Source organism: Bactrocera dorsalis, chromosome 2 (genome assembly GCF_023373825.1).
Source record: "Bactrocera dorsalis isolate Fly_Bdor chromosome 2, ASM2337382v1, whole genome shotgun sequence".
Taxonomy (NCBI): Eukaryota; Metazoa; Arthropoda; class Insecta; order Diptera; family Tephritidae; genus Bactrocera; species Bactrocera dorsalis.
In genome coordinates this window covers 26,495,101-26,507,576 of record NC_064304.1, presented here as the reverse complement: position 1 = coordinate 26,507,576, position 12,476 = coordinate 26,495,101, and the positions used below count along the sequence as shown (strand labels likewise).

The window sequence follows — 12,476 nt, the reverse complement described above, 5'->3', positions numbered from 1 at the left end:
AAAAAAATCAACAGAAACTACAATTTTTCAAATTGACTCAGAATTAATGAACCAACATTAATTTTTAATTAAAATGTATTAAAATAATCGTTTTTCCAACAAAACACTTTAGCCTGTATTCAATATAAAATACGTAACCCACTCAATTTATAAGATTCTATAAATAAGGTAAAGGTAATTGAACTTTAAAGAAGCCATAGTTATCTTCTAAATACTGTAACATTCCCTTAATTTTTATAATTATAAAACTAAAATCATTAAACATTATTTTTTCTGTATAAAAATATGGAACAGTTAAAAAAATTAATTATGAATTTAAATTTAATAGCATTTGCTCAATTTCGCAACACTGCATAGATATACATATGATCCACAGTAGATGTCGCTCTACTCTTGCTTTGCTGTCAAACGTGATGTCAATCCACAATAAAAATTTCAATTTGCTTTGTCCTCTATTTTTCGATTATTCATCTTCTATCATTTGTCGAATAAAGTTCAATTTATATTTGGTGACGGACTAACAAAAAATACATTTATAAATTTTATTGTGTTTAAAATTAAATTTTCTCATTGGTGATATTGATAACGTAAGAAATTCGATTGTGAGTGCCGTTATACATTTAGAAGAAAAGATGCGGAGCAGCTTTTTACTTTGCGCTGCAATCGCGCTTCTGGCTGGTAAGTGGGAAAAATATCAAATTTTTTATAAAACTTCCTATTGTACGCAATATACCTGCCTTCATTGCTACCGCACTTACTACAACAACTTATACGTATATTTGTATTCAAGACGTTTCTATAATATTCTTGCAATTGCAGGTGCTTTCCTTGTGAATGCAACGCCAATGTTAGGAGCGAAACAATGCACTTGGGGTCCCAGTTACTGGTGCAGCAATTTAACGTAAGTATACTTATTAACTCTGTTGTGTCAGCTGTTTTACCTCAAGCAAGCCATTGTGTTAACAATTTTGCGAAACGCAAAAGATTATCACAATGGCCGAAATCAAAACATCGAAAAACGAAGTGTAAAGAAATGAGATAAGGTAAAACAAAAATTGATAAATAAATTAAATGTAGTCAAAGAAATTGCGCCGCTGGATGCTATCCAAAAGTGACGTACAACAGGCTATAACGACAGAGAGCAGCGATCTAAAGAAAATATATAGCAATGTTGCGAATACAAAACATTTGCAAATGTATTTGCACGACTCGTAAATATGTTTTGCAATGAAAACAAAAGAGTTCTCATATCTACCTGCCGTCAGCGTATAGGTTTTCCCAGCAGCACGGCCGGCGTTTGCGCTGATTAGCGCTGCTTTGCACAAGTATTTGTACATTTTACTATTAGGTAGCAAATTGGTGACTGTGTTAACATTTTTCTCTCCCAATTTCCCAAGCCATTTTGTAGTATGTTTCTCGGTTTTTATTATTTTGCCTTTGTTGCTTTACCCCACAACCGTATAGTTAGTAAATATAAATATGTATAGTATATTTTTTGTGTTTTCTATTATTTTGACGGACGAAAAACAAAAACAAAAACATTATTTGATAAGAGTTCTGTTTCACGTAGATACTCACACATACTATATGTACATAGTTGTGCCTTTGTTGTGGCTGGCGAACGGGTGTTGATTTTGCGATGCAATTTATTCTACAATCTGATACTTAGGCAATTCACAAGCTTTGTTGTATGTCTTATGTCATATTTTAATATTCTTAAAAATACGACACTCGTGAGCACCCTTAACTGTTGTATGTCATATTTTGTCATATTTCTACACTTAATCAGCTGATTGCATATTGCATACTTTTGGGCGCACTACTTTCCATCCTACCGTCAGCTGCGTGTCTTCGATGAAACGACCATAAAAGCTTTGAGCCGTTGGTTTCTTTAAAAAAAAATTATTTGACTTTGTTTTGTTTTTTTAAATTGAAATGACAAACCTCGAAACTTCTATTTTCCATTAGGAACTCCACAAGCGCTTTTTCTTCTGCCGCATTCCACTTATGCACCGGGTTGAAACGGCGGCGTTTTGGTTTACACTGCAATAAAATCATTTGCAACCACATAAACATCAAAATATTTCCATATTTCACTTACATTCAACTTAATTTACCTGAATATCGTGGTTTCCTTCCATATTAATAACGAAATTTATTAAATTTATTAATTTCAAACACTTAAACGCCAATAATAAGAAAGTAAACAAATACAGCTGATAGAATAGCGAACTCAAGAAACATACCACGCAGTGTTGTATCAGTCATATTTTAATTTTGCATGTGAAACAACAACAGTGTTGTTATGACAGTCATAAAAAAATATGACAATATGACGATATGACACACTATGACACCTTGTGAATACCCTAACTAACAGAAAATAGAGCAAACAGTTAATAGCTGATAACCCTAAGTTATTTTGGTCTATTAAACTTGTTGGCATCTCTTTAATAAATATTTATAAAACTTGCTTGTATATATACATATCATACACATTACTCTCTGATATTTTAAGAAAACATTTACTGAGCGGCGCTTTAAGATTGTAATTTAATTAGTTCTGTTTGCAATTAGGTTCATATTGCGTACTTTTCACCCCTTTACTTGGAATATATGTGTGTGTACACACAATAGTCATATTTTCCATTACTCATCGCTAATGAATGGTATGACTAAGTCATAAGTCTCAGGTATACGCTTGAAACCATAAACCAAATCAAAGTGTTTGTCTGGATTTGTGTATTTTTATTTTTGTTTGTTTGTTATTGTTTTCTCATGTGGAATTTAATTTTTTGTACGCCTTCATATTTCAAATATTTGCACGAAAGCTCCTTCTACTGCAATGTTACGTCCCAATATTCTACAGCCGTATTTAAGTAGATGGTCGTATTTATGTAGATGGTTTTGTATTGAATTTCATTGTGTTTGTTGTTATCAAGTAATACAATATTAACAGAAAATGCATATATCTATAGTCATATATGGTATGTCGTATAGTTTTCGGATTAATATATGTACATACATTCTCAAAATATTATACTAAAAAGAAAGGAAATTTGTTTTATTAAGCATTATAAGATATTATTGAATTTTAAGTGTCTATACTTATATGTATATATTATACAGTGAATGAAGAATCCATACAAATGAACCATGGAAGAAGGGTGTATCAACTAAATTTTGTAAAGATATCCATACAATTAAAAAACTTGATAAACTGGAAGCAACATAGGGACTTGTGTTGGCTTCAATATCTAATGGGGGGGCTTCTTCTCGCTTTAAATACGAAGTTCTATTTAGTTCCTTTGATAAATAAGACGAGTGAATGTGTTGTGCAATGCATTGCAAGTATGCAACCGCAATATTTTCTACTGCTTACGAGGGAAATTCTAGCCTTTTCAGCTGCTCATGTTTGCACTTTATCATTTGTTAAGTATTATATACATATGTATGTATATATATTTCGTCGAACTCCAGCGTATGTGTTGCCCGATGGATTGCATGTATGCATTCACAATATTTTCTACTGCTTACAATAGAAACTTTTTCATATTTGCACTTTATCATTTGTTAAGTATATATTTTGTCGTACTTAAATATGTGCCCCAGCGTTACTAATGCAAATTACCACTGTTTTTGTGCTGATTAAGCTAGGCTGCATATTACTTGGAAGAAATAATTAAATATTTATCGAAATGGCGATAATTTATAAATTGAAATTTTGCATGTATTTCTTTGAAAAATGAACATTATCACTATATACAAATTCTTACGCATTTTTTATGTGTATATTGTAGCAAGCCATAAATATATGTATATTTGAGTTTAGCCATTTGCTTATGGAACAATTTTAATTATTCTTTGCATACTTACAAAAGTCTATAAATATTTGTATTATCGTCTTCCAGTAAATTTGTGCGCTTTATTTTGTTAATCCGTACACACAAATTACTCAGGCCATTTTATTGAGACTTATATTGCTAAACATTATACCGATACCGATTATACCGAATATCGCGAAGCTCTTTAGCAATTTTTTCTTATTGCCTGGAAAATATATATGTATGTACATACATTTTGACTAGGTTTTTTTTATTTCCATTTGAAATTATATAATACATTTATGCATTGATAAATACATACATACACATGTGCATGAATATATTTAAATTTATATTATGGAATGGTGATTTGTACATTCGAAATAAAATCGCTAATTTTGTGGTTGACTTCACTCGATCTTTTTATAAATACAGAATAATTTATATTGTAGGTATATAAAAGTTCTTTGTTGATTATTCCCATGGTTGGTTGAAATTATTTGTCACAAGAATCAGTCATATACTAGAAGTAATTGAAAATTTATTGACTTCTGTACTTTTTTTTGCTGATAATGTACTTTTGGTGCAGCACAAATTTTGTTTTTATTGTCTGACACCAGATGCCTTACATATGGACACAGTGTCCACATAAGTGAGTGCATGTGTTTGCGTGCTGATGAATTGTGGGTTTCCTAACCGTCGATTTATGCTTGCATATGCATACATACATGCTGCATATTTTAATTAATTTTATACATGGAGGGTGGGTTACAGCGGCATCCCTAAAAGTCAATAGATACTCATTTCCCACAAAAGTTGATTAGTAAATAGTATTCTTAGTACACTCAATTAAGTTCTATTCAAAATTATTTAATTATATTCATAGTATTTTGCATAAATGTATTTATTTATGCATGTGTATCAATGCTGCGGTCTCACTGTTGCATTTTGTTTGTGCGAGTATGCATATTCTAAGTACATTTGTACTCTTATTTGTAGATATTACAATATTGCTCATTATTCAAGTCTTATCAATCATAAGCAACTTTTTTATATGTTTTCTCATCCAATAGTTTATTAAAGATTGAAATATGAAAGCATGTTGCCTAAGCAAATTGCTCGCTGTCAAGTGTTAATCAACTGTGAGTTCGTTAGCTTTATCAGCAATGGGCGTTTTGTATTTAAAACTTAAAAAAATGTTTCTATATGTATAAACGCCGGAGCTGATCTGGCTCCCTGACCCTACCAATAGGCTTACATTTGTGAGCAGTATTTTTAGTGCTACAATTTTAGCAATTCACATAACATGCTTAAAAAAATTTTAAATTATCGTAAAACAATTAAAAAGGTAGCATTTTGCCTTTAAAGAAAGGTTTATATTTTCACATCATGCCATATTGCAAAGATTTAGGGTGTACTCATATTTTTCTATATTCAGCGTGCTAGTGTTCAAGAACTGGAGAGTATACCTAAAAATATCATCCGATCAAATTTGACCAGGACTGAAAACGCTACATTTTCACTAATATTTTTGTTTTTTTAACACTTGCCGATCCAAACAAGGTTGGATCGCCGAAAAAACAGCCCTTGGTCGGATAAAATCCGAATTAATTCCGGTGCGTAGAACCGGCTGTTGTGTGAATTGAATTTTTTTGTATTTTTATTATCGCTTTCAATAGGCTACTGAATCAACAGAAGTATGCGAATGCTTAATCCCATTTTTCATACAGTCTCGGCTGGAATGGCCTTCTGTACCTTCAACGAATTCTGTTTTTTTTTTCTTTTTCGGCTCATTTTTTTATCATAATTTCATGGATTGTAAGTAGACCCGATGTCGTGGAAAATACATGGCGGTGTCGTCTTTGACGAGTACTGATGTTATTACATATCCTATTCTGATTAAAGTTTTTTTTTTTTTTCAATAAAATAATTATGCAATTCCATGCATATGAACTCATATCAGAGTAAACAGAAGCTCCCATATGCACTTTGTTCACGAAACGCGACTTTATCTCAATCCAATGTAGACAGTTCGCTGATATCTATATGCGTGATACATTCTTCATATACAAAATAAAACAATAACAAATGATTGTCAGCGCAAAATATGCCCATATTTCCGCAGCGAATTAAATCTCTCTGTATACATACATACATATATACGAGGTATATTCCAATATTTAATCGAGTTTTATTAATTTTGTAATTTACAGCAATGCTAAAGGTTGCCATGCCGTGCGTCACTGCATACAAACTGTGTGGGAAAAACAAAACGTAGAGGTCGATGATGATTCCATCTGTAAAATATGCAAAGATATGGTGACACAGGCACGTGATCAGCTGCGCAGCAATGAAACCATGGAGGAGTTGAAAGAGGTGTTCGAGGGCTCCTGCAATCTCATACCAATCAAAATTGTTAAGAAGGAATGCGACAAGTTGGCCGACGATTTTGTACCTGAACTCGTGGAGGCGCTGTCCTCAGAAATGAATCCAGATGTAAGAGCACTTATAAATATAAATCTATATATATGTATATACAATATTTTTAATATTATTATTTTATTTTCAACGCTTACAGCAAGTTTGTTCTGTCGCTGGCCTCTGCAACAATGCACATATCGATGAGCTACTGAGATCCTATTACCAATCCGCTTTGGATGGCACATTGAAGGAAGAGGAGGAATCTGTTGAATCCAAGGAATCCAAAGAATCTCAAGAAGTTGTTACGACAACACCACAACAACAACAACAACACCTATTAACCTGTGGTAATTGCAATCACTTGAGCTCCTTGATCGCTGAGAAATTCAATAAGGCCAACCGCGATGAAGTGCTCGAAAATATTTTGCATCTCTGCGGTGAAATGTCATCCTTCTCTGATGCCTGCTCCAATATTGTATTGACCTATTTTAACGACATCTACAATCATATGAAGGAGAATCTCAACGCTTTCGGCATATGCCACATGTCCGGCTCATGCGTCGCCAATTATCACCAACACGCTGAGGACCCAGCAGAGCCCGTAGATACGGTGGCACTTGCCAGTAATTTGGGTGATGATATTCCATGTAAATTGTGTGAACAATTGGTACAACATTTGCGTGACGTACTAATTGCCAACACAACCGAAACGGAATTCAAACAAGTCTTACATGGCCTCTGCAATCAAACTAAGGGTTTCAAAGAGGAGTGCAACAGTTTGGTGGAACAGTACTATGATGTGATCTACAATGCCTTGGTAAACAATTTGGATGCTAGTGGTGCTTGCTTCTTGATTGGTGTATGTCCAAAAGGTAACGATGAGGCTTTCAAGGGTGAAATTAGACCATTGTTGCCCTCGTTCCCACCAGCCGAAATTAAGGTTACTCTACGCAAATTGGGCGCTAACGAACCGAAATTTACACAAGAGCAAATACACGAGATGGCTTTGCCAATTGACACACTAATGGGCGCTGCTAATCCGAGCTTACTAGTGGAGAATGGCGAACTGTGCACTTTCTGTGAATATGTGCTGCACTATATCCAGGTGGAACTCTCAACACCAACCACAGAGGTAAGATGAGTATAAAACCAGATTCTATACAAGAACTTGACAATGTTGTTGTTGTTTTAGCGGCAGAATTTGAAAAATAATTCATGCCGAATACCGTGATTAAGAATTGAGATTTACTTTCATTTACTTCTAGGACAAAGTTAAAGATCTCGTTAATAATGTCTGTGACCGTTTGGGTCATACACTACGCGGTGAATGTCACAACTTCATTGATATGTACGGCGATGCCGTTATAGCGCTCCTCGTTCAAGGTCTGAATCCACGTGAAGTTTGTCCGAAATTGTCTATGTGCCCAGCTAATCACGACAATTTCGATGACGTAGAGATATTTGCGCCGGAAACAACCAAACCATCAACCCAACCAAATGTGGAGAGCGACAAACCCACCTGTCCACTGTGTTTGTTTGCTGTGCAACAAGCTCAAGCAAAAATCAAAAACGACAAGTCAAAGGTAGATTAATCACGTAATTTTTTTGTTGTTATATAAGTGTTTTAATTATTATTTTTATTGTTTCAGGCAAATATCAAGAATGTGCTAGATCATTTGTGTGTCCATTTGCCCTCAAAACTTCAAACCGAATGCGTTGATTTTGTCGAAACATATTCGAACGAACTGGTCGATATGTTGATCACCGATTTTACGCCACAAGAAATCTGTGTTGCCGTGAAATTATGCCCGACAACTGGCGATGAATTGGATGATTTGGGTATTATTTTGGAAGCGAAGAGCCGTGAAGATGGTTAGTTGTTGTTATATAGCAAAATGTTGCTTTAATATACACATATTTTGTTTTCCATTAGGAGTTAATGAGATCGATAGCAACGAATCGGTGGAAATCGCATTCGGTGCACCACCAAACTGTTTGTTGTGCGAGGAGTTCATTAAAATTGCAGAGAAGCGAATTGGAAAACACCAAACCAAGGTAAGAAAGCTGTTTATCAGCATGGCAGAATAATGAATTATTTAAAGCATCTTAAAAAAAATTTATATTCACAAATCCTTACTTTTCAGGATGAAATCAAACAGGCTCTGGATAAATCTTGTGACAAATTACGCAAGAATATACGCGAAAAATGCCACAAATACGTAGCCAAATATGGCGATAAAATTGCTGATTTAATTGTTAAAGAAATGGCGCCGAAAGTCATTTGCCGCGAAATCGGCCTGTGTCTTTGGAGCGAACAAGAAGATTGTAAGTAAAATATAAACATATTTTCAACAAATATATTTAAATACAAACATTGCAACTCTTCCAGTGGACATCGATGAGGCGCTCAAATACGACGTTGTTGTATTACCCGATCAAAAAATTGCCAGGCAGAATGATCGCCTCACCGGCTTGGATGACATAGTGAAGGATCCACCATCTTGTGTGCTATGTGAATTTGTTATGACCAAATTGGAGTCTGAATTGAAGAATGCAACGACTCAGGATGAAATTAAACACACTGTTGAGAATATTTGCAAAATAATGCCGAAAACGGTGACAAAGAGTTGCACCAAATTCATCGATCAATATATAAACACTATTTTGGCTTTGATCGGCAGCGTGCCACCCAAAATGATGTGCCAACAAATGCAGTTGTGTATGTCCGGCTTGGATGTGGTCAGCGGTAGGTTTTTGTTTTTATATTTACACGATTACTGGGTGCACAGTCTTCCTCTCTCCCCCGGTACTTGTAGATGAAGTCATTGAGTGCGGCGTTTGTCATGGCGCTACCTCGGCTCTATTGCCATATTTCAAACAGCATTTGGATCATGAATCGGTTACAGAATACTATATGCTGTTGGAGGGTTGCCAAGTGCTCTCTGCCAAATACTATGATATTGTAAGTTTCTTTGACTTAAATTCTCTCACACTTTTGCTAAGCATATTTCTCATGTATTTCAGTGCAACCGCATGATTAGAATTTATGGTCAGAGCATTCTGAATCTTGCACGCGATGGCGAAACCGACGAAAGCAGCATTTGCGCCACTATCGGCAAGTGTTTCAGCGGTGAGAAATCCAGCTTGGCTTTTGCCAGAGTATCCGGTAAGTGTAAATAGTCGAAAATTATGAATTTTTTGTAATAATTTTGTTTATCTTTGCCTTCTAGCTTAAGAAGTGTTTCTACAGGAGTTGCGAAGTAAATAGAATGGCGGTGATGATGATTAATTGTGATGCGATTAACTTCTTTTAACTAATCTATTATTCACCTTACTTTAAATTCTATGAAATCTGTGAATTATTATTTTTTTATTTCATATATATAACCAAAAACTACAACATTTATGTAGAAAGAGCAGTGGAGTTTACTTTTATAAAAAATAATTAAATTTTCACTTTTGCATATTCACTTAATGAATATAAGTATATTTGTATATTTTTCATGCGCTAAGGTAATGTGATTGAATGCGCTATGATGCCTCTTGGTTATATTTGGCTAAGAAAATCGAAGTTTGATAATATTGTAGCGCCATTTTTTAAATAATAATAATATGTTTTTATTGTGGTAAGCAGCAGAATATAAATACATATACTTATACATACTATATATATAATAAGCGGCACTAAATCGAGCATGAAAACGAAAATGAAAACGAAAATATCAATAATGAAATGAAAAGTACTGAAGTCACGGTAAAGTCTGTATCTCACATTCGGTTTGAAAGATTTTTCTATGCTAGATTCCAATGTGGAATGTTTAATGTTATTAGTAACTGAAATAAATTGTATTTTAAAATTCAATAACATCAAATTACTTTCGAAAATTTTTTATATAAAATGCATTATATAGGAAGGTATGTGGCGAAGCATTGCTTGGGTCTTGGCTTGGTGGCATTCTGGACATATGTAAGACGTGAGTTTCATTTGACCAGCTATTTGGAACAGGAAAGTCGCTAACGCACTATGGAAGCTTTTTTTGTTTTATCTGAAGTTTGACAAAATGGCGGCGGTTTGAACAAAAAGTATCTGAGGTTTGCCCTTATATCGACAGATCCTTTTGGGTGTTACAAACTTCCTAGCAAACTTAATATAGTCTTCAGGGAGTAAAAAAATTATTATTTGTCGAACGTTATTACAGTTATGAGTCGAAGGTGTTGTCATCAATAAACCTACCAAAGTTCTGATGACGAAAATCCCCGATTTAATGAAGACGAGCTATGTTCCCCACTCTGATCCCTTTTTACAAAAAATGCCGTAGCGACCGTAATAATTTGAATTTCGATTTCAAAATTTGAGAGAATGTTTATTATAGTGTGTACTTTTCCAAAATGCAGCAACACCCACGAAGACGATCCTAAAGTCTGCCACGAAGCTTGTAATACCTATTATGAAACGTCGGTTGCCCTATAGAAATATATATAAATGATCAGCATGATGAGCTGGGCTATGTTAGTCTGCATATAAGCGAACTAGCCGCTTAGTTTTTGAGATATCGATCTGAAATTGCCCTATACCATCTCCATAGATAATGTTCAGATCAACTTACAACTAGCTCATCAAAAGCAAGTTCTTTTGAGAAATACTTTATGTGTGTTAAGGGTATTATAGCTTCCGTGCGACCGAAGTTCGCATTCTTCAAATACCAGAAAATAATGCCTGACAAAAGTTTTTACAACAACGCCACATCTACATACATACATACATATATATTCCGTAAACTTCACTTCCAGTCTTTGACTTTCGATTTTGAAATTTATTTTATTTCCTAGAAAATTTTTATTTTATTCGCGTTGTGCACCCACACATATTTGTAATAAGTGGTATACTTAAAGCCCATACTAATATTTATCATGTTCGAAGATACGCTGCTCATCATAAAGGCGGATTACATGCACAAGCGCAAGCCCGTCTTGTTGCATTTATTGCAGCACGAATTTTTGATCAAAGGTCAACGGAAGATACTCTTTTCGCCAGAGAATGCCGCAGAGTTTTACAAGTCACTGGCGGACGATAAAGACTTCATGTTGCAAGTTATTTTGCTGTCGAAGGGCAACAGCGAGGCTTTCATATTGACCAAAGAATGCGCTGTGGACGATTTAATCTGCACGATGATATGTTACTTGTAAGACTTACATACATATATCCGTATATGGTTTTGAAAAGGTTCCTAAATTCTAACCTCTGTAGCACTACATCTGTGGAAATGGAACGCAATGTACACGTCTCGAAAAGTGCCGAGTGCGCAGCATTCGAAATAAGTTTCATATTTCCAAATTGTAAAATTGTCGAATTTAACATAAATTCATGTTCGTAACATTTACATACATACGTCCCACCCTACAGATATTCCCGAGCCGATACCGATTTTCAAGCGACACAAGTTCAGCACAGATCCCTTGATAGCACCATTTATTAGTCAGCTTTATGAAATCGTACAGAAACCGAATGAAGAGTCTAAGAGTTGGAAAGTACAGTTGGCCGAGTGGTTGACCTTACAAAACTCCGAACTGCCAATTATAAGCAATGTATGTTCAGCTAAGCGTAATCTTTTCCACGAAGACAAAGGTCAACAGGTAAATTTTTTGGCATCGCCAGCATCAAAACCATGTGCCTTTCATACTGATGGTGCTGGTGGTGAACCGGCCTCAACTGAAGTTTCTGCGCCCTCTTCATGTTCATCTTCCGGAGGTTCGGCAATAATGAGCAGTTCATCGTGTATGACTTGTCGGCCATTTGAGCGCACCGGCGCCGAGGATAGCTCGGAAGATGCATGTAAGAAAGCGGAAAAGATTTTCGCACCAAAAGTAGCACCGCTTCGAAATAGAGTGATTGAAGAAGATGAGGAATGTGAAGATGAAATGTGCTTGCAAGTGTGTGAGGACCAAATAAAGCAGTGGAAGGCAGAGATCATTGCCGATCAGGAGGAATTGCGGAAGGTTCTACCGTATGGCGGTAGAGATATGGAGGTTATTAACGAAATGGAAATTGAAGAAGAACAACTCCCCATAGGTGAATGAGTGGTTGGAGGGGATAAATCTCTCAAGTTTTTGCATTTTCAATAGTATTTTTATGTTTATAGAAAATTTATTTTTGCAAAATTAAAGGTTTTCCACAGTTTAATTGCTGATCTAACAGCTCATGTGTGTAAAGTGTTATCTTATTAGGCCAAT

The 12,476-nt window shown here is 35.0% G+C and overlaps 3 protein-coding genes across 3 annotated transcripts in view; 2 read left to right on the top strand and 1 right to left on the bottom strand.

Moving 5' to 3' along the window:
• The window catches only part of LOC105233910 (cytochrome P450 4c3), a 66,768-nt gene that overhangs the window by 46,989 nt on the left and 7,303 nt on the right, over positions 1 to 12,476 (bottom strand). The window lies entirely within an intron of this gene.
• LOC105233909 (uncharacterized) lies at positions 437 to 10,117 on the top strand. Its single transcript, XM_011216084.4, has 12 exons — positions 437 to 678; positions 820 to 901; positions 6,038 to 6,320; positions 6,403 to 7,377; positions 7,511 to 7,828; positions 7,895 to 8,117; positions 8,179 to 8,300; positions 8,390 to 8,570; positions 8,635 to 8,991; positions 9,062 to 9,207; positions 9,270 to 9,411; positions 9,476 to 10,117. The coding sequence occupies exons 1-12, from the start codon at positions 633 to 635 to the stop codon at positions 9,478 to 9,480; spliced, it is 2,880 nt and encodes a 959-aa protein (XP_011214386.2). The 5' UTR covers positions 437 to 632; the 3' UTR covers positions 9,481 to 10,117.
• On the top strand, positions 11,009 to 12,423 carry LOC105233908 (uncharacterized). The gene is made up of 3 exons (XM_011216083.3): positions 11,009 to 11,428; positions 11,494 to 11,582; positions 11,650 to 12,423. Exons 1-3 carry the CDS (start codon positions 11,157 to 11,159, stop codon positions 12,321 to 12,323), a joined length of 1,035 nt encoding a protein of 344 aa, XP_011214385.2. The 5' UTR covers positions 11,009 to 11,156; the 3' UTR covers positions 12,324 to 12,423.

Coding starts and splice junctions, on each gene's coding strand:
- LOC105233908 (XM_011216083.3), top strand. CDS start 11,157: ATGTTCGAAGATACGCTGCTCATCATAAAGGCGGATTACATGCACAAG. Junction 11,429..11,493: donor TGCACGATGATATGTTACTT/GTAAGACTTACA, acceptor TAACCTCTGTAG/CACTACATCTGTGGAAATGG. Junction 11,583..11,649: donor AAGTTTCATATTTCCAAATT/GTAAAATTGTCG, acceptor CCCACCCTACAG/ATATTCCCGAGCCGATACCG.
- LOC105233909 (XM_011216084.4), top strand. CDS start 633: ATGCGGAGCAGCTTTTTACTTTGCGCTGCAATCGCGCTTCTGGCTG. Junction 902..6,037: donor TACTGGTGCAGCAATTTAAC/GTAAGTATACTT, acceptor TGTAATTTACAG/CAATGCTAAAGGTTGCCATG. Junction 8,571..8,634: donor TTGGAGCGAACAAGAAGATT/GTAAGTAAAATA, acceptor CAACTCTTCCAG/TGGACATCGATGAGGCGCTC.